This window comes from Hibiscus syriacus, unplaced genomic scaffold (assembly GCF_006381635.1).
Source record: "Hibiscus syriacus cultivar Baekdansim isolate YM2019G1 unplaced genomic scaffold, ASM638163v2 tig00109906_pilon, whole genome shotgun sequence".
NCBI classification, from domain to species: Eukaryota; Viridiplantae; Streptophyta; class Magnoliopsida; order Malvales; family Malvaceae; genus Hibiscus; species Hibiscus syriacus.
This window is the reverse complement of record NW_024062524.1, coordinates 229484-251940: the sequence shown is the minus strand read 5'-3', so window position 1 is coordinate 251940 and position 22457 is coordinate 229484. Positions and strand designations below refer to the sequence as shown.

General features: G+C 36.8%; 1 protein-coding gene across 1 annotated transcript; it reads left to right on the top strand.

Moving 5' to 3' along the window:
• Positions 1-1371: 1371 nt before the first annotated feature.
• Positions 1372-21541, top strand: LOC120210044 (calnexin homolog). Its single transcript, XM_039208865.1, has 5 exons — positions 1372-1399; positions 1638-2764; positions 2854-2925; positions 21206-21319; positions 21413-21541. The coding sequence occupies exons 2-5, from the start codon at positions 1889-1891 to the stop codon at positions 21539-21541; spliced, it is 1191 nt and encodes a 396-aa protein (XP_039064796.1). The 5' UTR covers positions 1372-1399; positions 1638-1888.
• The last annotated feature ends 916 nt before the right edge of the window (positions 21542-22457 follow it).

The following is a 22457-nucleotide window of genomic DNA, read 5'->3' as shown; positions in this document are numbered from 1 at the left end:
AAATGATACTTTTACATTTAAAAATTACTCTTCATCTTCTAATCCATTTCAACTTAAATTCTAAAATTTTCATATTCAGACAACTTGCACTATCTTTAAAGAATCAGTATTCTGTGTTGATATACACACTGGAATTTAATTCCGTTTCTTCCATTGAAAACTAGACTCGAATACGAATCTATCCATATAAAGAACTCTTTCTAATTCATTCTGTACAATTTATAGTGAATTTTCAAAGTTGATCAACAGAATCTGTTTTGTGCAGAATATACTGTCCGTTTTTCTGACCTTTCCTCAGTTAAAAATTCATATCTTTCTGTATACACATTGAAATTGATCTCCGTTTGTTTTAAACAAAACTAGATTAATATAAGAACATAATATATAAAAATCATCTCCAAATAATTTTTATACAATTTCTGGTGAATTTTCAAACTTACTGTCAGATTCCAAAATCTAAACTGTTTTCATTAATTTGCATCATTGGTTCTTCTTCAATTCTTACAACACTTCTAATATCAAGAATTGATCTTTAATCATAAAAATCACACTTCCTCTTCATCCACCATAAATACCCATTTTCACATTTAAGCATGAAACCAAAAAATAATTATACCATCTTGTAGAGAAAATAGGATAGAACAATTTCCTATTTCACAATTTAATCCCAAAACTCACCAAATTTGATCAAAAATAGAAGAAAACAAATTGACTCACCTTGTCTATGGGTTTCAGCAGCTAGCTGGAGAAGAGAGAAGAGTTTCACGATGGTTCTCCAAAAATATCTCTAATTATTAACCTTTAAAACTAATTAAATGAATTTTTTTATTCCTTTTTGAACCAAATATCAAAATTGCCCTTAATAAATCTTGAAAATTACCAAATGCCATTTTATTATCTTCTATTAAAATATTCCTTGGTCAAAGATGATACAACTTGACTTTGACTTTCGAAATTGACCATGCAATTTTTAAAAATTGCATTTTAGTCACTAAAATTCCATTTGTTTGGTCAAATCTGAAAAATTGCACTGTTCTGAGCCAAATTTCTCTGATCGAAAATATGAAAATAATATTTCCAACCATTTTCTAACATCCTTCAAATTTTTGTAAAATTTCAGCTCGATCTGAATATTTGATTTCAATACTGAAATTTACTGCTTTATATCTTTTATCAAAATTCTCGTACAAAAAATATGATCCCCACTAAAATCTCTGTTTTAATCCAAATTTTTCATTTACAGGCATAAAATATATAACTTTTAAATTACAACCTTCAGTCCCTACACTTTTCAAAGTTTATACTTTAGCCACTAAACTTTCAAAACTTACATTTTAGTCACTGGCCAAATTTTGGGGTATTACACGATGGATCGTCTCTAATAAAGATGATTATAAAGGTGAGAGTTTTAATGTAAATCCTTCACTTTCTATTCATGGAGATCTTCAATGGGATATATATGCATAGAAACCATATGTTCATAATCGAATATTTATGGGAATTGGGATCCTTTTGTTTCTAAATCAAATTTTCTTTGATTTTATATTGCATCGTTATTATTAAAAATCTATTTTTGTCTGTTTTAAAATTTTATAAGCTCATTCCTAGAATAAAATTATGTATCTATTCTTATGCAGGTGTATGGAAGCATTCAAGGAGCGAGGGGCATGATGACTATGGTCTTCTGGTGAGTGAGAAGGCAAGAAAGTATGCAATAGTGAAGGAGCTCGATGAGCCGGTGAGTCTCAAAGACGGAACCACGGTGCTTCAGTTCGAGACTCGGTTCCAGAGCGGACTCGAATGCGGCGGAGCTTATCTGAAATACCTTGGTCCTCAAAAAGCACAATGGAAGCCTAAGGAATTCGACAACGAGTCCCCTTACTCCATCATGTTCGGCCCTGACAAGTGCGGGACGACAAACAAGGTTCATTTCATCTTGAAGCACAAGAATCCTAAAAATGGGGAATGTGCCGAACACCATCTTAAACACGCACCGTCTGCCCCGTCCGATAAGCTCACTCATGTGTACACTGCAACCTTGAAACGTCACAAAGAGGTTCGAATCATGATGGATGGAAAGGAGAAGAAGAAGGCGAATTTCTTAGCTGCCGATGATTTCGACCCTCCACTTATCCCTCCCAAGATAATCCCTGATCCGGATGATAAGAAACCCGAGGATTGGGACGATAGAGCAAGGATTCCTGATCCGAATGCGGTGAAACCCGACGATTGGGACGAGGATGCACCGATGGAAATAGAGGACGATGAGGCGGTAAAACCCGAAGGATTGTTGGACGATGAGGCTGAGGAGATCGATGACCCTGAGGCAACCAAGCCAGAGGATTGGGATGATGAAGAGGATGGTGTATGGGAACCCCCTAAGACGTTTAACCCAAAGCGTGCAACAGCTCCTGGTTGTGGTGAATGGAAGAGGCCTATGAAGAGCAACCCTGCTTACAAAGGCAAATGGTCTCCCCCACTAATTGATAACCCCAACTATAAGGGTATTTGGAGTGCTAGAGAGATTCCGAACCCGAACTACTTCGAACTCGATAAGCCTGACTTCGAGCCTATTTCTGGTATCGGTATCGAGATTTGGACAATGCAAGATGGTATATTGTTTGATAATATCTTGATAGCCAAAACCGAGAAAGTTGCAAAGTCATATAGGGAGACCAAGTGGAAACCAAAGTTTGAGGCTGAGAAAGAAAGACAAAAGGTCGAGGATAACGCTTCTGGTTCTGATTTCCTTGCAGCCATTAAGGTCATGCATTTGCAAGCTTATTCGACATCATCTTTTGCCCGAGCTTATAACATATATAACATAAAGTTGGTAATTTTGTTAATCTGCAGATGAAGGTGCTTGATTTCCTATACGAGGTTGCTGATATGCCTTTCTTAAGCAACTACATGACTCAAATTCTAGTAAGTTTCACCTTCTTTGCTCTTAATGCAAGATTGATGTTTCATGGACGAGCACAGAATTATTTTATACTAGAGACGAACTTATACTAGAGACGAACTTATAAAATTTCAAGCGACATTGCTCCCACCAGCCCTCGATTCATCTCTGGTTTTGTAGGCACCCGTTTTTGTCCGGGTTTTTTTATTATTATTATTATTATTATCGTTATTTATTATTATTAATTAATTACATATATTTTTGCAGGCCAAATTAAGGCCTGATTACAAAGTGACCCAGCTGACCCATTACAACAACCCGAAGCCCAATTGGCCCAGAGACCAGAAGCCCACTGCTAACCCAGACCCAACCTAGCAGATTAGGGTTTCAAACCCTAAAACATATTAGGGTTTCAAACCCTAATCCCCTACTCAGCCGCCGCTTCTGTTTGGACTTCCAGCCGCCGTGTGACTTCTCAGCTTCCCAGACGCCGCCACCATCACTGTTCCGGTCTGACCCCAACTGTTTCACTATTGTCATCTACAACAAAACCAATCAAGAAAATATATCATATACAGTTCGAATCTCACAAAATCTAAACTCCAAATTAAAATACCAATAAATCCCTAAATATTCGGGATTTCTATCCCACCAAATCAGAAAAAGCCAGGCTCTACCTAGATATCATCATCATCTCACCAGAAATCCACATGCAAGCAAATATAAAAGACCAACAAAAGAGAAAATGGAGGACGGTCGGTGAAAAAAAAAACAGAGAATAAAAAAAAAGAGAGATACGAAACAAAAAAAAGAGAGAGAAGAAAGAAAAGTTTTACCTTCTCGAGCCACCACCGTGAATCTCGTTGTGACCTTCTCCGATCCCAGCTAGCCCCATATCTGAAGGTAAAGCCTTTTCCTCTTCTAGGTTAGTTAGGATGGGAGTGCAGTGGGTTTTAGGTTTTTTTAGGTGAGAGAGAGATGAGGTTACTCCCCATGGCCACCGATCTACGGTGGCCGGGGAGTTTAGGGTTTAAATCCTCGGTTGAGGATGAGAGAAGGAAGGCGAAGAGGAGGGTCGAGAACCATTTTTTGCTCTCTGTCTCTGGAAGGAGAAGGAAGACTGAAGGGTTTAGGGTTCTCTAGGGTTTTCACCACCGATTTACGGCGTTTGTGACCTCTGTTTTTTCTCCACGGCGGAGGATAAAGGAGAAAGGTTGAGAGCCTTTTCGGCTCTCTGTTTTGAGTGAGGAGAAAGGGAGATCGACTGAGGGTTGAAATGGGTTAGGGTTTTCAAATAACCCTTTAAGTGGGTTATGATACAAACGCCGAGCGACGTCGTTCTGAACAGGGTTGGGACTGCGTGTTTTGAGAAAAAAGGGATATTGTTGGTTTCAGTCCCTTATCTTCTGATAGTTCTCCCCCGTGTTTTTAAATTTTAGGGTCTAATGTCACTTTTGGTCCTTGATGCTTTGTAACCATATTATTTAGTCATTAAATGAAGTTTCATTTTATTTGAGTTTGAGCTTTTATCTTTTCAATGTTATATATTGGTCACTATTCATGTTTTATATCATTTTCGTCTATATTTGATTCCGGCTTCAATATTTTCAGATATTTCAATTTGATCATTGTTTCCATGTATATTATGATCTTTGCGATATTCGAATTGGGTCATCATATTTGTAATACTTTTATTTTAGTCACTTATCTTATATTTCGGTGATTACTTGAATATGGTAATGATATTTTTAGTTATTCCATTTTAGTCACTATTTAGTGTATTGTTCATTTTCATTGATATCCTGATTTGGCCATGACATTTGTAATTCCTTTATTTTAGTCACTGCTGGATATTTGGTTTAATTATTGTTTAGTCTTCTGTGTATATGGTTATTTTATTTTAGTCCTTAATGGTAGTTATAGTTTTATTTTATTTCCAATGCCTATATTATTAAACATTTGTGATATGGGTTCTATTTTATTTGTAACTATTATTTAGACTCATAAGTTTCTATTTTTACTATTTTAATCCCTTTAGTTTTTATTTCATCCATTTTGATCCCTTTAATTTCTATTTTTATTATTTTAATCCTTTATGTTTAAATTTGTGCTATTTTTTTTTGTCCTTCAAATTTATGTTATTTTATTCTTGTAAATATTTGCATTTTAATGATTTCATTTAGGTTTGTAATGTTTACTTATTATGCTAGTTATTTATGTATGAAAGTATTTTATTTATTACATGGTTATTTGTATTATGTAAATAATGTTTTAGTTTCATTTAATGTAAAGATTTTATTTTATATTTACAATTACATTTATTTTCATTATATTTTTATGTATGAAATATTTGATTATATTTTCAAGAACACGTATGCGTAGAATGGGAGTGGAAAGTACCACTTGATCGAAGTGATACAATCCGATACGACATTCGAACAAACGTGAACTCGAAATAAAATTGATTTGTTTTTTTTTTTTTGCTAATTAATTCCTTTTATTTTAAGTTGAACAATGCAATGTGTGTTACTAAATAGCGACGTACTTTACGCGAAGATCGATTTTCATTTTATGTTCGATTCACGTTTTAAATATTATTGAGGAGGGAATGTTCTTTAAAAGATAAGAAATAGACGAGTTAACTTTCCCGACGGAGGATTGTTAATTTCGAGATTTCTTTTCAAATTAAAGAATTTTCTCTGATAAAAATAATTCGAAGTAAATTAATTAAATCTCAATAATCGAATCATATTTTAGTTTTATATTCAAATTGTAATTTCCACCATTTACGACGATGTGTAAGCTACACAGTACCAATTTTGGGCGTTGTGGGGGTGTTTACCCTTCCCCACACGTAACCGACTCCCGAACCTGTTTTAAATGAATCTTTGGTAACGTAGACCAAATTTTTGTCTTATAAAATTATTTTTCTTAAAATTGTTTTTAAAAGACGTTTTTAGGTATTTGACCTACCTAATCCAAAGGTCGATGGCGACTCTTTTCAATTTTATTCAAATCCGTTCAAAATCACCAAATTTTCCAAATTAAAGTCATAATTGTTTTTAAAAATAATATTTAATTGTTTTACAAAAAATGGTTATGACAGCTTGGCGACTCTGCTGGGGACTTAGAGAGTCAGGCTGTCGGTCGCTTATATATGGTCGTTATGGTGGAAATTATAAGTTCGAATCTTTAGTAAAACTATGATTTATTTATTGAATTTTTATGTATTATTTTATCTCTTTATTTTTATATACTAACATTTTAATTGTTTTCATTTTTTTCAGATATTTCTTAGTTCTCGTTGGGTGTTATTTTTTTTATTTTTATTTTCCCTGTTTTTGAGTCAAAGGTTTGTTTGTTTCTCCTCACACACATCACTTTCATTAGCATAACATGAGCTCTAGACATGAGTTTCGATCCAAATTAGTTAGGGTGATGGCTTTACTCTCGTAAGAATTTATTCTTCGTATGAGTTTTAGCAAATAACCCATGGGATACATACCTTATACCTTCGTAGGAATTTATTCCTCGTATGGGTATAAGGCAGTGAATCCCCTCGAATTGAACTCGGTCCGTTTGAAACCTGTAATGGGTGAGGATTGAGGGTTTGGTAGCCCAAGGGGGCACTGACATCAAGGACAGTTCGAGTTCCTTTTTTCCTGTTAGAGCTGAAACCATGCATATAGTGAACCATAGAACGGTCACACTAGGTAGAGTCATACTGAACCTCTGTCCGTCAATAGGTACCCAAAATAGGCGTACACAATGGAGAAACCCTCTAACCTTTTTATTTTATTTTATTTATTTATTTTTGAGTGTGTAGAATAGATTTATTCTGTTAAAGCATGTGAAATAGAATTTAGGTGCAGTTAGAATTTAATTAATTTAGGAGGGTAGAGAGCATGTTCGGGTAGGACCCTTTTTGAGGAATATTATTCGGGTAGATAATACATAAATAGAATAGATTTATTTCCCGTTTTACTTATCTTTTTATGTTAAATTTATGCAATTGTTTGACTAACTGTTTTGTTTGTTTTGTTTATTTTTTTTTATTATTATTTTTTTTATTTTTTTTTCATACTGCATAGACATATCATTAGAAAAGGCGATTGATCTGTGAGTATCGATAAAGTGGAAAGACTTTCACGATGGAAAGGAGTTTCCTAAACAAAGAAGTGAATCCAGCATATGTAAGGAACTGGTCCGAAGCCAAGCAGAAAGAGCAGGGAGATAGTCTATCAGAGAACTACGTGTCGAATCTGTCTGATTATACACCAGCTTCTTTAAAACAGAATGAGCTTCAGGGATTGAAAACCATTTGGGAAAGTTGGAATCTTATTGAGAGGCAAGCTTTTCAGCAGACTTATGGGGATATATTTCATCTGATATATGTGAAGGTAGACCCGGTTCTCATACGAAGCATAATACAGTTTTCGAATCCGGCCTATAGTTGTTTCACATTCAACCGAGAGGACATGACTCCAACCCTCGAGGAATACCAATTTCTGTTGAATTTGCCAAGCGTTAAAGTAGACAAAGTTTACTCCCGATCGATAAAAGGGCCTTCTTTTAAGTCAAAGCTTGCAAAGATCTCGGGCACAAGCGACAAATGGGTAAATGATCGCTTGCAACGCAAGGGAGAAAGTGAGGGAGTGCCGTGGTCTCACTTACAAAAGATAGCTGAAGCACACGTAGATGAAAACGTGCGTAGAGATGTATTTTCTTTGGGTATATATGGTTTGGTAATCTTTCCAAAATGTTTGGGGTTGATCGAGCTAGCAGTAGTCGATTTGGTTGAGAAGTTAGGAAGAGAGGTGAATCCAGTCCATGCGATTCTTGCTGAAACTTTCCGATCTTTGAATATATGTAGAAGGTTGGGGGGAGGTCGTTTTATGGGTTGTGCTCAATTGCTTACTGTGTGGATCAGAAGCCATTTCTGGAAGGAAGAAAAAGTCAACTATAATCGTTTTTTTGAAAGATTATTCTCCTATTGCTGAGTACCTTACGAAGGAGTGGCCTGAAGTATCTCAGAAAGATCAATGGATTGATTTCTTCCGGAATCTACAAAATCAAAACATAGCATGGCGAACACCGTGGCTGATGCATACACAAATCTTGTTCAAGTGTGGAGATTTGGACTGGATCATATTACTGGGACTGTGGGGAGGAGTGGGATACGCTCATTTGTTGATATTGAGACAGTACGGTGCCCGACAGTTTGTTCCCGTGACTCATGGGTTGACTGGTGCTGAATTTGATTATAAAGAAGGCAATTATAGAAAGAAAATCAAAGATGTGGCTGATTCCTGGAGGATGACTTTTAGGACTAAAGTAATTGGAGCGGATGTTATCTTGACGCCTGATTATGAAGCCTGGAGAATCAGGAGGGTAAATGATAAGATACCTTTAACATCTGGAGAGGGATCAAGGTCGATAGAAGAACAAATCAGAAATATCCCTTCGAATTTGGAAATCCAAAGAATTGAGTTTGAAATGGAAAAGGCTAAAGATTCCAAGAAAATAGAAGAGATGGAGAGAGAAAACTTCATGTTGACTATCGAGGCTGAATTTCATGCCAGACAGTTTATAATGATGAGAGAACGGAAAGAGGAGGTGGAAGCCGATTTAGAAGACTTAAAAAAGGATTATCAAAGGGTGCAGCAAGTGAGAAAGAAACTTGGATCCAGAGAATTAGCGGCTGCAAGACGGCGAATCAAAAGTCTGGAAATTGAGAACAAGTGTCAGATCAAGAAGATAGAAGCTGGAAAAGCAAAAGTATGCGAGCTAGAGGCCGATAAAAAGGAATTGATCAAGCAGTATAAAGCTGAGGCTCGTAGAGCTCAAAAACTCCATGAAGAAAAAGAAGTCAGCCTGAAAGAATTAGAAGAAGAAAAGAATCAAGTCCAGGGGTTAAAAACTGAGATGAACAGTATAATTGAGGACTTTGAGGACAAAGATCGAAGAATTTTAGAGCTCGAAGAAGAAAGAAAGCGAAAGAAAGAAGAGATGTGGTCTGAGAGACAGGGATGGAATCGATTCCTCGATAGAAAGCAGGCAGAGATTGGATCGTGGATGCAGAGATTCTCGATAAAAAGTCAGCAAGTAGATGAGCTCACGGGAGAAATGGGAGAATTACAGATGAGATTCGAACATGAGATGAACCAATCTCGAGCTATGAGTGATGAGCTCAAAAGTCATGTATCGAACCTTGAGCAATCCCTTCTGCAAGTGCAAGTTCCTCCCGCTTCAGTGGACCTAAGAGTTGCTCTCGAAGAAAACAAATCCTTCCAGAAGGAAATCAGAGAATTGAAAGGTGAACTCCAGAAATGCCGAATTCATATTACCAATCTAGAAAAAGAGATCAAACGCATCAATAAGGGATGGGAAAATACATATGAGCATTATCGATCCTTGGTAGAAGAACGCGAGCGCATGATGGGGGAAGCTATTGCTCAAATGGGTGAAGTGGCTCGGTACATGAACGAATTAGCCAATAGAGCGGAGATCATCCAACTGCGCACAAATCCGGTTTCTGAATATACAAGGGAGATCATCGCCATTATGAATGAAATTGTAGAGCTGAGTCTGAGGGCTAGGCCTTATATGTAATAGAACTCCTTTGTAATGAGTGAAACTTTTTATCCAATGAAAGTATTTCTGAATGGTTACTGCTTGGGTCAACGCCTTTTATTTGCATTTCATACTTGCATCATTCATTATGCATAAGTAAATTCATCATTTATAATGCATCACCAATAAAATGTATCATTTATAGCACATTACCAATAATATGCATTCGAATTTAAAAGAACAATAAAATTAATTTCCGAAGGGTTATGTGACAGACGATTCTGGCAAGTAAGAACTCCAATCCTTATCACACGCGAAGTAGAGCCATGGAGGCCAAGCTTGATCAATTAAAGAAAGAAATGCAAGAAGATTTACTAAGAATACAACAAGAATGGCAGGCAAAGATGGATCAGTCACAAAAGTCAATTATAGATCAAATCCTGCAAAGCCAGGCTAATATGATGAATGAGATGATAACCAAGATATCTGGGATACGTACTGAAACAGTTAAAGAACCAAGCACGGCCCCTGTTGAAGTTTCTAGGCAGGAGTCTACCCCGAGACTAGTTATCTCACCTGAAAAGCTAGTTGAACATCCTGCAGGGTCTTCAGCTGTAAAGGTTCAAATGGCCACGACTAACCCTCAAAACAGTCCTTATGAGTATATTGATGTAGATCCTGAGGAAATGGAGAAACCTAAAACGGAAGTACCAGAGCATTTAAAGGACTGGTGCAAAGGGTTTTTTAAAGAAATGGGAAAGCAGGGTTCTCAAGACGGAATGAATGCAAAGGAATTGAGTCTTGTGCCAGACCTAGTATTACCACCAAAGTTCAAAATGCCGGAATTTGAAAAGTATGATGGAAAAATTTGTCCTGTTGCTCACTTGACCATGTTTTGTCGAAGAATGACAGGATTTGTGAAGGATGATGGGCTATTAATTCACTGTTTCCAGGCCAGCTTGACGGGGTCAGCTGTCAGATGGTATAACCAATTAACCCGAGCTAAAATAAGGTCTTGGAAGGATTTGGCCAATGCGTTTAAAGAACAATATCAACACGTTACCGATATGATACCTGATCGTGTTACTCTCCAAAATATGGAGATGAAGCATAATGAGACCTTCCGACAATACGCTCAGCGCTGGAGGGATATTGCTGCTCAAGTGCACCCACCACTTATTGAGAGGGAGTTTATAACCATGTTTATAGATACGTTAAAATCTCCTTATATTGATCATATGTTAGGAGTGGCAACTAAGAGCTTCTCTGATATCGTGATGTGTGGAGAGATGATCGAGAGAGCATTAAATAAGGGACAGATTGTCGGTAGCCAAACTCCTGCAAAGAAACCTTATGTGAAAAGGAAAGAAGGAGAGGTGAATAATGTAAATTTCTCTGTGAGTAAGCCGAAAATGGGAAATTCTTCTTCATCCCAAGGAGAGACTAAGCGCGAGCATAACAATGAAAGGATGACGTTCACTCCCATACCAATGACTTACAGTGAGCTCTTCCATGGATTAGTCCAAGATCACGTAGTGTCACCAAAATTCATTGATCCAATTAAACCACCTTATCCAAAATGGTTCAACGAAAATGAGACATGCGAATATCATGCAAATCTCAGAGGGCATAACATTGAAAAGTGTCTCGCTTTCAAAAGAGTGGTTGAAGATCTGATCAAGAGAAAGGTGGTGTCCTTTAATGATTCTGAAGCACCCTGTGTTGCTGCAAACCCGCTTCCAAATCATCAGAATCCGGGAGTGAACGCTATTGAGAAAAATCAGAGAATTAAGAGGAGAATTGAAGAAATAAGAACACCACTGAAATGGGTATATGCTCAAATAAAGGAGAGAGGGTTGTTGAGCCCTAGAAATGAATGCTCAACGGAAAAGACAGAAAACTTTTGTGAATACCATGGTGAAAATGGTCATCAAATTCAGGACTGTCAAGAATTCAGGCAAATAGTCCAAGAATTAATGAACAAGCAGGAGTTGCAGTTCTATGAAGAAAGAATGAGTGAGAATGAAAGATATATCTGCGCTTCTGAAGAAAATTCAAGGGAAGCTGAAAAGAATTTAAAAAAGCCTGTCCTGGTCATATCGAAACCAAATTACGAGGCCAGCAGTGGAAGTATAACATCTAGGGTGGTGATCAAAACCCCTGCGCCTTTTGCCTACAAGAGTAACAAGAGTGTTCCCTGGGACTACACATGCCAAATTAATACTCCTGAGAGTAAGGAGGAAGAGGTTGCTGAAGTCGGATTTTTCACCAGGAGTGGAAGATGCTATGCTCCTGGAAAGGCTGATAAAGCAAGAGATGTGGTTATTAAAGATCCTGATGATAAATTGAATGAGCCTGTTAAGATTGAGGAGGCTCAGGAATTTTTTAAGTTTCTGAAACACAGCGAGTATAATATTGTGGAACAGCTTCATAAGACCCCAGCGCGGATTTCAATGTTATCTCTACTGTTGCATTCGGAAGTACATCGAAATACTCTGATCAAAGTGCTGAATGAAACTTTTGTAGGGAAGGATATACCAGTGGAACGTGTGGACATGATGGTAAATCATATTAATGCAGATAATTTTATTTATTTTTATGATGACGAAATACCTGAAGAAGGAAAAGGCAGGGGCAAGGCTTTACACATTACGGCTCATTGCAAAGGAGTCATCGTCTCAGGGGTGTTAATTGACAACGGATCGGCCTTGAATGTTATGCCATTCGCCACTCTAAATAGACTTCCTGTGGATGTATCACAAATGAGGGTTTGTGGCAATGCTGTAAGGGCATTCGATGGGACAGAACGCAAGATAATGGGGAAGATGATTATCCCTCTCAGAATTGGCCCTACAACATTTGAAGTAGATTTTGTTGTCATGGATATTCATCCGACTTATAGTTGCTTGCTAGGGAGACCCTGGATTCACATGGCTGGGGCATTTCCTTCCTCCCTTCACCAAAAGCTCCGATTCATTGTTGATGGGACTCTGGTGACCATCAAAGCGGAAGAAGACATCATTGCCTCTATCACTACAGATGCACCATATGTAGGGGTAGATGAAAATGCACTAGAGTCCTCCTTCCAGTCCTTGGAATTTTTCAATGCTACTTTTATCTCTGAAGGCAAAAGGATTCCCATTCCTCATCTTTCAAAAAATACAAAGATGCAATTAAAAGAGACATTAGCTAGAGGAGCAAAGGTAGGGAAAGGCTTGGGAAAGAAACTGCAAGGCATCACTGAAGGGCCGGTTGCAGTTCCTAAAAGAAATTATTTTGGTCTCGGATACAAACCAACGTACCATGATAAATTCAAGGATGCATAAAAGCTTAAGGAAAAGAGGAAGGCAAGAGTAAAGGGAGAAGATCTTGTTTGGGGACCCATGGTCATTCCGCCTCTCTCCAAATCTTTTGTGTCTGGAGGATTAGTGATTGACACGCTGAAATAGTCATGGGATATTGAAGATACAAGATTTGTTGAAGATTTATTGGGAAGCCTGAGCATCAATGTTATCACAGATGATTCTACTGGAGAGTGCTCATTAGCATCAATCCGTCCGTGTCCTCCTGGCTATGTTTTGAACAATTACACTGTTGAAGAACTCCCTGTGTTCTATAAGCACTCTTCAAAGTAATGCATAATAACAAATCTGTCTCCTTTTGACCCAAATATAATAGGGCTTTTGTAAAAGGACAAATTGTTATTTGTCATTGCTTTAATGAAACAGTGTTCTTCTTTCATTCTAATCTTAGCAAGTATTTTATTCATCTCTTGAGTATTCTTTATTCTTTATTGATAATTATTCTCTTGGTAAATATTAGATAAAATTCTTGTCCGCAGCCAAATATACTCCTTTTTGATTCGCAGGTCTTCAGATATCAATTGTTCGAGTAACGGTACTTTGAACCACAAATTGATTTTGAAATGACATGTGTCTCGAAGAATCTGAGGGTTATAAAGATGAAGAGGAATGTGAGTTAAACTCTGAGCTTGTTAGAATGATGGAGCAAGAAGATAGACAAATATTGCCCCACAAAGAGACAACTGAAACAATAAATTTGGGAACAGAAGAGGATATAAAGGAAGTTAAAATTGGCACTTCACTCTCACCAAAAATAAGAGATGGTCTTATAAGCCTTCTTCGGGAATATAGGTATGTGTTTGCTTGGTCTTATCAAGATATGCCGGGGTTGGAGACTGACATCGTGATGCACAAGCTACCAATAAAGCCGGAATGCAAGCCTGTTCAGCAAAAACTTCGAAGAATGAGACCATATATGCTATTAAAAATCAAGGAAGAAGTGAAGAAACAATTCGATGCTGGATTTTTACAAGTGGCCAAGTACCCTGAATGGGTAGCAAACATAGTGCCAGTTCCAAAGAAAGATGGCAAAGTTCGGATGTGTGTTGACTACCGGGATCTCAATCGAGCGAGCCCCAAAGATAATTTTCCACTCCCACATATCGATACTTTGGTTGACAATAAGGCTGGTCATGCTCTTTTCTCTTTCATGGATGGTTTCTCAGGTTACAATCAAATTAAGATGGACCCAGAAGACATGGAAAAGACAACTTTTGTGACAATGTGGGGTACATTTTGTTACAAGGTGATGTCCTTCGGACTTAAGAACGCCGGGGCAACATATCAAAGAGCAATGGTTACGTTGTTCCACGATATGATGCACAAGGAGATAGAAGTGTACGTGGATGATATGATTGCTAAATCACAAACCGAAGAAGAACATGTAAAAGTCTTAAGGAAGCTGTTTTTGAGACTAAGAATATACCAGCTCAAGCTTAACCCAACCAAGTGCACATTTGGAGCTACTTCAGGGAAGTTATTGGGATTTGTAGTCAGTGAGAATGGGATAGAAATAGATCCTGATAAAGTCAAAGCAATTTTGGAATTACCTCCCCCTAGAACGCAAAAAGAAGTACAAGGTTTTCTGGGGAGGTTAAATTATATTGCCAGATTCATCTCTCAGTTGACCGAGAAATGTGATCCAATATTCCGATTACTGAGAAAGCGAAACCCAGGAGAATGGGATGATAGTTGCCAAGAATGCTTCGATAGAATTAAGGGTTACTTAATTAATGCTCCTGTCTTGATGCCACCAATCCCAAACAAACCATTGATTTTATATTTGACTGTCTTTGAGAAGTCAATGGGATGTGTGTTGGCCCAACATGACGAAACTGGAAGAAGAGAACGAGCTATTTACTATCTCAGTAAGAAATTCACTGACTGTGAGACTCGATACTCCTCTATCGAAAAGCTGTGTTGTGCTTTAGTATGGACTACTAAGAGGCTGAGACAGTATTTGTTGTATCATACTACATGGTTGATATCAAGACTGGATCCGTTAAAGTACCTGATGGAATCAACGGCTCTAACTGGAAGGATGGCGAGATGGCAAATGTTGTTGTCCGAATTCGATATAGTCTACATGAACCAGAAATCAGTTAAAGGGAGTGCTATTGCAGATTTCCTGGCAAGCAGAGCATTAGAAGACTATGAGCCAGTAAAATTTGATTTTCCGAATGAGGACTTAATGAGTATATTTGTTACTGAAGAAGATACTCCGAAAAATGAAGCATGGAAAATGAACTTCGATGGCGCTTCTAATGCTGTGGGACATGGAATTGGGGCAATACTAGTTTCACCTGAGGGAGATCATTATCCTTTTACTAGTAGGCTCGCCTTTGAAAGCACTAACAATATGGCAGAGTATGAAGCATGTATCTTGGGTATTCAAGCTGCAATTGAGCGCAAAGTTAAAAGCCTAGAAGTATTCGGCGATTCTGCTCTGGTTATTTATCAACTTCGCGGGGAATGGATGACTCGAGACTCCAAGTTGATAGAATACAAGAACTTAGTGATGGAGTTGATCAAAGAGTTTGAAGAAATTTCTTTTGCTTATCTTCCTCGTGAAGAAAATCAAATGGCAGATGCCTTGGCTACGTTGGCAGCTATGTTTAAGGCCGATGATCAATCTCGAATGATGCATATTCGGATGAGTATAAGAGAAATGCCAGCTCATTGTTGCAACATAGAGGAAGAAGAGGATGATAGTCTCCCATGGTATTATGATATTCTCCAATATGTGAAGTATCGGGCTTACCCGGCGGAGGCCGCTGAGAATGATAAAAGGACCTTAAGAAGATTAGTAATGGGGTATGTCCTTGATGGAGATATATTGTATAAAAAGGGCAAGGATCAGGTGCTTTTGAGATGTGTGGATAGAATCGAGGCCAAGAAAATACTTGAGGAAGTCCATGAAGGAGTTTGTGGAACACATGCTAATGGATTCACAATGGTTAGAAAAATCATGAGGTTTGGGTACTATTGGTCCACTATGGAAGGAGATTGTGTCAGATTTGCTCGAAGATGTCATAAATGCCAGATTCATGATAACCAAATACATGTTCCTCCTTCACCACTCCATGTAATGAACGCACCTTGGCCATTTTCAATGTGGGGCATCGATGTCATTGGGGCAATTTCACCGAAGGCCTCAAATGGACATCGTTTTATCTTAGTGGCTATAGACTACTTCACCAAATGGGTTGAAGCTGCCTCTTATGCTAATGTCACAAAAGGAGCAGTGTGCAGATTTCTAAAAAGAGAAATCATTTGTAGATATGGAACACCTGAAAGGATCATCACAGATAATGCATTGAATTTGAACAACGATTTAATGAAGGAAGTTTGCACAAAGTTAAAGATCAAACATCACAATTCGGCTCCTTATCGCCCAAAAATGAATGGGGCAGTAGAGGCAGCGAATAAAAACATCAAGAAGATCATCACAAAAGCAACTGAAACATATAGGGACTGGCATGAAAAATTACCTTTTGCATTGCTTGCTTATCGCACGTCCGTTCGTACATCTACTGGGGCAACACCATTCTCTTTGGTATATGGGATGGAAGCAGTTTTACCTGTTGAGGTGGAAATACCTTCTTTGAGAGTATTGATGGAGTTGAAGCTGGACGAGGCTGATTGGGTACAAAGTAGGTTTGATCAATTAAATTTGATTGAGGAGAAAAGGCTGAGAGCTATCTGCCATGGCCAAATGTACCAGAAAAGGATGATACGAGCATATGACAAGAAAGTCAGACTTCGAGAATTTCGTGAAGGCGATTTGGTACTAAAAAAGATCTTACCTATGCAAAAAGACTTTCGAGGGAAGTGGATGCCGAACTGGGAAGGTCCCTATGTTGTAAAAAAGGCATTCTCAGGAGGAGCTTTGGTGTTAACAGAAATGGATGGGGAAGATTTGCCTAATCCCGTGAATTCAGATTCGGTCAAACGATATTACACTTAAAAAAAATTAAAAAAAAAAGAAGAAAAATGAAAAAGAAGAAAATAAATAAAGGAGGGTTCAAGATGAAAACTCAAAATGGGCATCTTGAAACCAAAGGAGGATTTGAGTTGAAAATCCGTAATGGACGGCTCGAATAATCAGAAATTGAAATGGTGGATTCCCTCGGAAGCCTAACAGTTTAGGGAAAGACTCTCATGCTCACACATCTTTTGTACGATCTGAATCTTCGAAACACATGTCAACTTTCGAGAAAGATTTGGGGTGAAGAAATAGAAGGACTCAGCATTTGATATTCACTATATTTGTCCATTGTTTTTCCTTTGTATATACTTGTTTTCTTGTCCCAAAAGATTGTACTTTCTCATTACCTATCTTCAGTGAAATTTTTGAATTTGATTCAATATCCTCACATATATTCACCAAATTACTAATCAATAACATCGGTTATTATGCCTTACTCGGAAAAGTGTCGGAGTATGGGGAGTTTGAAACAGGTGTTCGCCAGAGAACACATACAAAGGCACACTCCCATCAATCATTAAACAAATCATTGAGAAAAAGAGGGTTTAAATTAAAGAAATCAGTTTCAACATAATCATACTTTTCCCAAGCAAAGAAGTCCCAATTTAAAGGCATGCAACAAGGAAAGGCCATTCTGAATGAATTTTCTCTGAAAATGACCAAAGAATCAAAAAGGCAAGATAAACTCTCTCGGGGTAGATCAGAAGGACCAAGTCAAAGAATATTTAATGAGAGGTCAAGGAAGTAACCAGGCATGGACAAACGCATAAAAATCGCATATTCCGGTCAAAGAGTATGAGAGATTCCCAATGCCAGGATCGAACTGAGCATAACCCTTTAAACATGCATTTAGATCATCCTTAGGGCATATTGCTAACATGAAATCATGGCATATGACCATTTTTATAGGATCTTCAAGACTTATTTCATTATTGAAGCAATGAATCAGTCAACATCAACTGACCAGATCTCCTCATCACGTAGGAGCCGTGTCAACCTTAGATAACCAGCCGTCCTCATCACGTAGGAACCGAGTTATCACCCTTCCTAAAGATGGCCAGAGTTCTTCATCATGTATGAACCATGTCATCTACCCTTAGACGACCAGACTTCCTCATCACGTAGGAGCCGTGTCAACCTTAGATAATCAGCCGTCCTCATCACGTAGGAACCGAGTTATCACCCTTCTTAAAGATGACCAGAACTCTTCATCGCGTATGAGCCGTGTCATCCCTTGACCAGATTTCTTCATCACGTATGAGCAGTGTCGTCCCCAACAACCAACATTATTCAATTTCTAAGTTTGAAAGGGAGAGAACCAGATAAAAAACTTGATGTCTTTTCATCTTTGCCCTATTCTTGTTAACACAAGAATGTGCAAAGAGGGGCAGCTGTAGACACCCGTTTTTGTCCGGGTTTTTTATTATTATTATTATTATTATTATCGTTATTTATTATTATTAATTAATTACATATATTTTTGCAGGCCAAATTAAGGCCTGATTACAAAGTGACCCAGCTGACCCATTACAACAACCCGAAGCCCAATTGGCCCAGAGACCAGAAGCCCACTGCTAACCCAGACCCAACCTAGCAGATTAGGGTTTTAAACCCTAAAACATATTAGGGTTTCAAACCCTAATCCCCTACTCAGCCGCCGCTTCTGTTTGGACTTCCAGCCGCCGTGTGACTTCTCAGCTTCCCAGACGCCGCCACCATCACTGTTCCGGTCTGACCCCAACTGTTTCACTATTGTCATCTACAGCAAAACCAATCAAGAAAATATATCATATACAGTTCGAATCTCACAAAATCTAAACTCCAAATTAAAATACCAATAAATCCCTAAATATTCGGGATTTCTATCCCACCAAATCAGAAAAAGCCAGGCTCTACCTAGATATCATCATCATCTCACCAGAAATCCACATGCAAGCAAATATAAAAGACCAACAAAAGAGAAAATGGAGGACGGTCGGTGAAAAAAAAAACAGAGAATAAAAAAAAAGAGAGATACGAAACAGAAAAAAGAGAGAGAAGAAAGAAAAGTTTTACCTTCTCGAGCCACCACCGTGAATCTCGTTGTGACCTTCTCCGATCCCAGCTAGCCCCATATCTGAAGGTAAAGCCTTTTCCTCTTCTAGGTTAGTTAGGATGGGAGTGCAGTGGGTTTTAGGTTTTTTTAGGTGAGAGAGAGATGAGGTTACTCCCCATGGCCACCGATCTACGGTGGCCGGGGAGTTTAGGGTTTAAATCCTCGGTTGAGGATGAGAGAAGGAAGGCGAAGAGGAGGGTCGAGAACCATTTTTTGCTCTCTGTCTCTGGAAGGAGAAGGAAGACTGAAGGGTTTAGGGTTCTCTAGGGTTTTCACCGCCGATTTACGGCGTTTGTGACCTCTGTTTTTTCTCCACGGCGGAGGATAAAGGAGAAAGGTTGAGAGCCTTTTCGGCTCTCTGTTTTGAGTGAGGAGAAAGGGAGATCGGCTGAGGGTTGAAATGGGTTAGGGTTTTTAAATAACCCTTTAAGTGGGTTATGATACAAACGCCGAGCGACGTCGTTCTGAATAGGGTTGGGACTGCGTGTTTTGAGAAAAAAGGGATATTGTTGGTTTCAGTCCCTTATCTTCTGATAGTTCTCCCCCGTGTTTTTAAATTTTAGGGTCTAATGTCACTTTTGGTCCTTGATGCTTTGTAACCATATTATTTAGTCATTAAATGAAGTTTCATTTTATTTGAGTTTGAGCTTTTATCTTTTCATTGTTATATATTGGTCACTATTCATGTTTTATATCATTTTCGTCTATATTTGATTCCGGCTTCAATATTTTCAGATATTTCAATTTGATCATTGTTTCCATGTATATTATGATCTTTGCGATATTCGAATTGGGTCATCATATTTGTAATACTTTTATTTTAGTCACTTATCTTATATATTTCGGTGATTACTTGAATATGGTAATGATATTTTTAGTTATTCCATTTTAGTCACTATTTTAGTGTATTGTTCATTTTCATTGATATCCTGATTTGGCCATGACATTTGTAATTCCTTTATTTTAGTCACTGCTGGATATTTGGTTTAATTATTGTTTAGTCTTCTGTGTATATGGTTATTTTATTTTAGTCCTTAATGGTAGTTATAGTTTTATTTTATTTCCAATGCCTATATTATTAAACATTTGTGATATGGGTTCTATTTTATTTGTAACTATTATTTAGACTCATAAGTTTCTATTTTTACTATTTTAATCCCTTTAGTTTTTATTTCATCCATTTTGATCCCTTTAATTTCTATTTTTATTATTTTAATCCTTTATGTTTAAATTTGTGCTATTTTTTTTGTCCTTCAAATTTATGTTATTTTATTCTTGTAAATATTTGCATTTTAATGATTTCATTTAGGTTTGTAATGTTTACTTATTATGCTAGTTATTTATGTATGAAAGTATTTTATTTATTACATGGTTATTTGTATTATGTAAATAATGTTTTAGTTTCATTTAATGTAAAGATTTTATTTTATATTTACAATTACATTTATTTTCATTATATTTTTATGTATGAAATATTTGATTATATTTTCAAGAACACGTATGCGTAGAATGGGCGTGGAAAGTACCACTTGATCGAAGTGATACAATCCGATACGACATTCGAACAAACGTGAACTCGAAATAAAATTGATTTGTTTTTTTTTTTTGCTAATTAATTCCTTTTATTTTAAGTTGAACAATGCAATGTGTGTTACTAAATAGCGACGTACTTTACGCGAAGATCGATTTTCATTTTATGTTCGATTCACGTTTTAAATATTATTGAGGAGGGAATGTTCTTTAAAAGATAAGAAATAGACGAGTTAACTTTCCCGACGGAGGATTGTTAATTTCGAGATTTCTTTTCAAATTAAAGAATTTTCTCTGATAAAATAATTCGAAGTAAATTAATTAAATCTCAATAATCGAATCATATTTTAGTTTTATATTCAAATTGTAATTTCCACCATTTACGATGATGTGTAAGCTACACAGTACCAATTTTGGGCGTTGTGGGGGTGTTTACCCTTCCCCACACGTAACCGACTCCCGAACCTGTTTTAAATGAATCTTTGGTAACGTAGACCAAATTTTTGTCTTATAAAATTATTTTTCTTAAAATTGTTTTTAAAAGACGTTTTTAGGTATTTGACCTACCTAATCCAAAGGTCGATGGCGACTCTTTTCAATTTTATTCAAATCCGTTCAAAATCACCAAATTTTCCAAATTAAAGTCATAATTGTTTTTAAAAATAATATTTAATTGTTTTACAAAAAATGGTTATGACAGGTTTCATTGTTGGATGTATCATCTGAATATTGAGTTGTTGTTTTCCTTCATATAGGATAGTATTGAGAAGGCCGAGAAACAACCTAATCTCACCATGGGTATCCTAGTCTCCATTGCAGTGATTATCCTCACCATTTTCTTGAAGCTCATTTTTGGTGGGAAGAATCAAGTGAGTTTTTTTAACCCAATTTTGATTTCATATATTGGAAAGAATAAGATTAGATTCAGTGAAATAGGTTAATTCTGATTATGTGGGGTGCGGCCAAGCCCAAAAGTAGAAGAGAAACCAGTGGTGGGTGAGAGAAAACATGATGGAGCAACAAGCTGTGAACAAAAGGAAGAGGAAAATGAAACAGGTGGTGCTCCTCGACGACGGAGGCGTGAAACTTAAAAGCAAATCAGAGTGGTTGGTGATCATCAATCAGTTGTAATTTTTGCTCTTTAGGTGGGTTTCTTTTTTGTAGATGAAACATAACATTCTTGGTTTCTTGGTGTTTACTTCCTTGCTTTGGTTCGGAAGTTACGAGTATCAGTTGTAGGAATCAACGAGTGTGTATGTAAATAAGACATATTACATATTTAACGTGATCTGATTTAAATAACGGTTCATTATCAGAATAACGTTAATTATATAATAGTAGAAATATCGTTCGAAATTGTTATTTCACAACTGTGATATCTATAATGATTGTAAAAATATCCATTATTGTCGTAATTGTGATAAATGTAACGTAATCGTAAACACGACTTCAGCCTTAATTTAAATTTTTATATGTGATATATATTTATCTATATAAATATATAAATAGTGTTCACTGACTCTAATAGTATACTGTTTAAAGAGGGCGAGAGTTTTGGTTAAGTAAAGCACCCATAATATAACTAAAATAAAAATGTGAAAATAAGTGATGTTTAAAAAGGTAATTTATCTCAAATTTTATGATAAGCTACATCATATGCTATTGTATTTTTCGATATTAGAACATTGTTTTGTTGGAAGAAAATCGAGAAAGGAAATGTTAGATGTACTTGAAAAAATTTAAATCAAGGATTTTAGGAAGACAAGTTTAGTATAATTATTATATTAATGAAAATAAATTATATTATTAAATTATAAAATTATGACTTCAAATAAATCTCAATTATGATTTAATACATATATTATTTTAATTAAATTTTAATATGATTTTAAGTTGATTTAATGATTTGTGTTAGCCTTTTTCCCCCTCAAAATCTTTGGTTTAAATCTTCACAAATACATAAAATCATTTTCCCTCGATTTTCTTTTAATAAAATAATATCGTTTT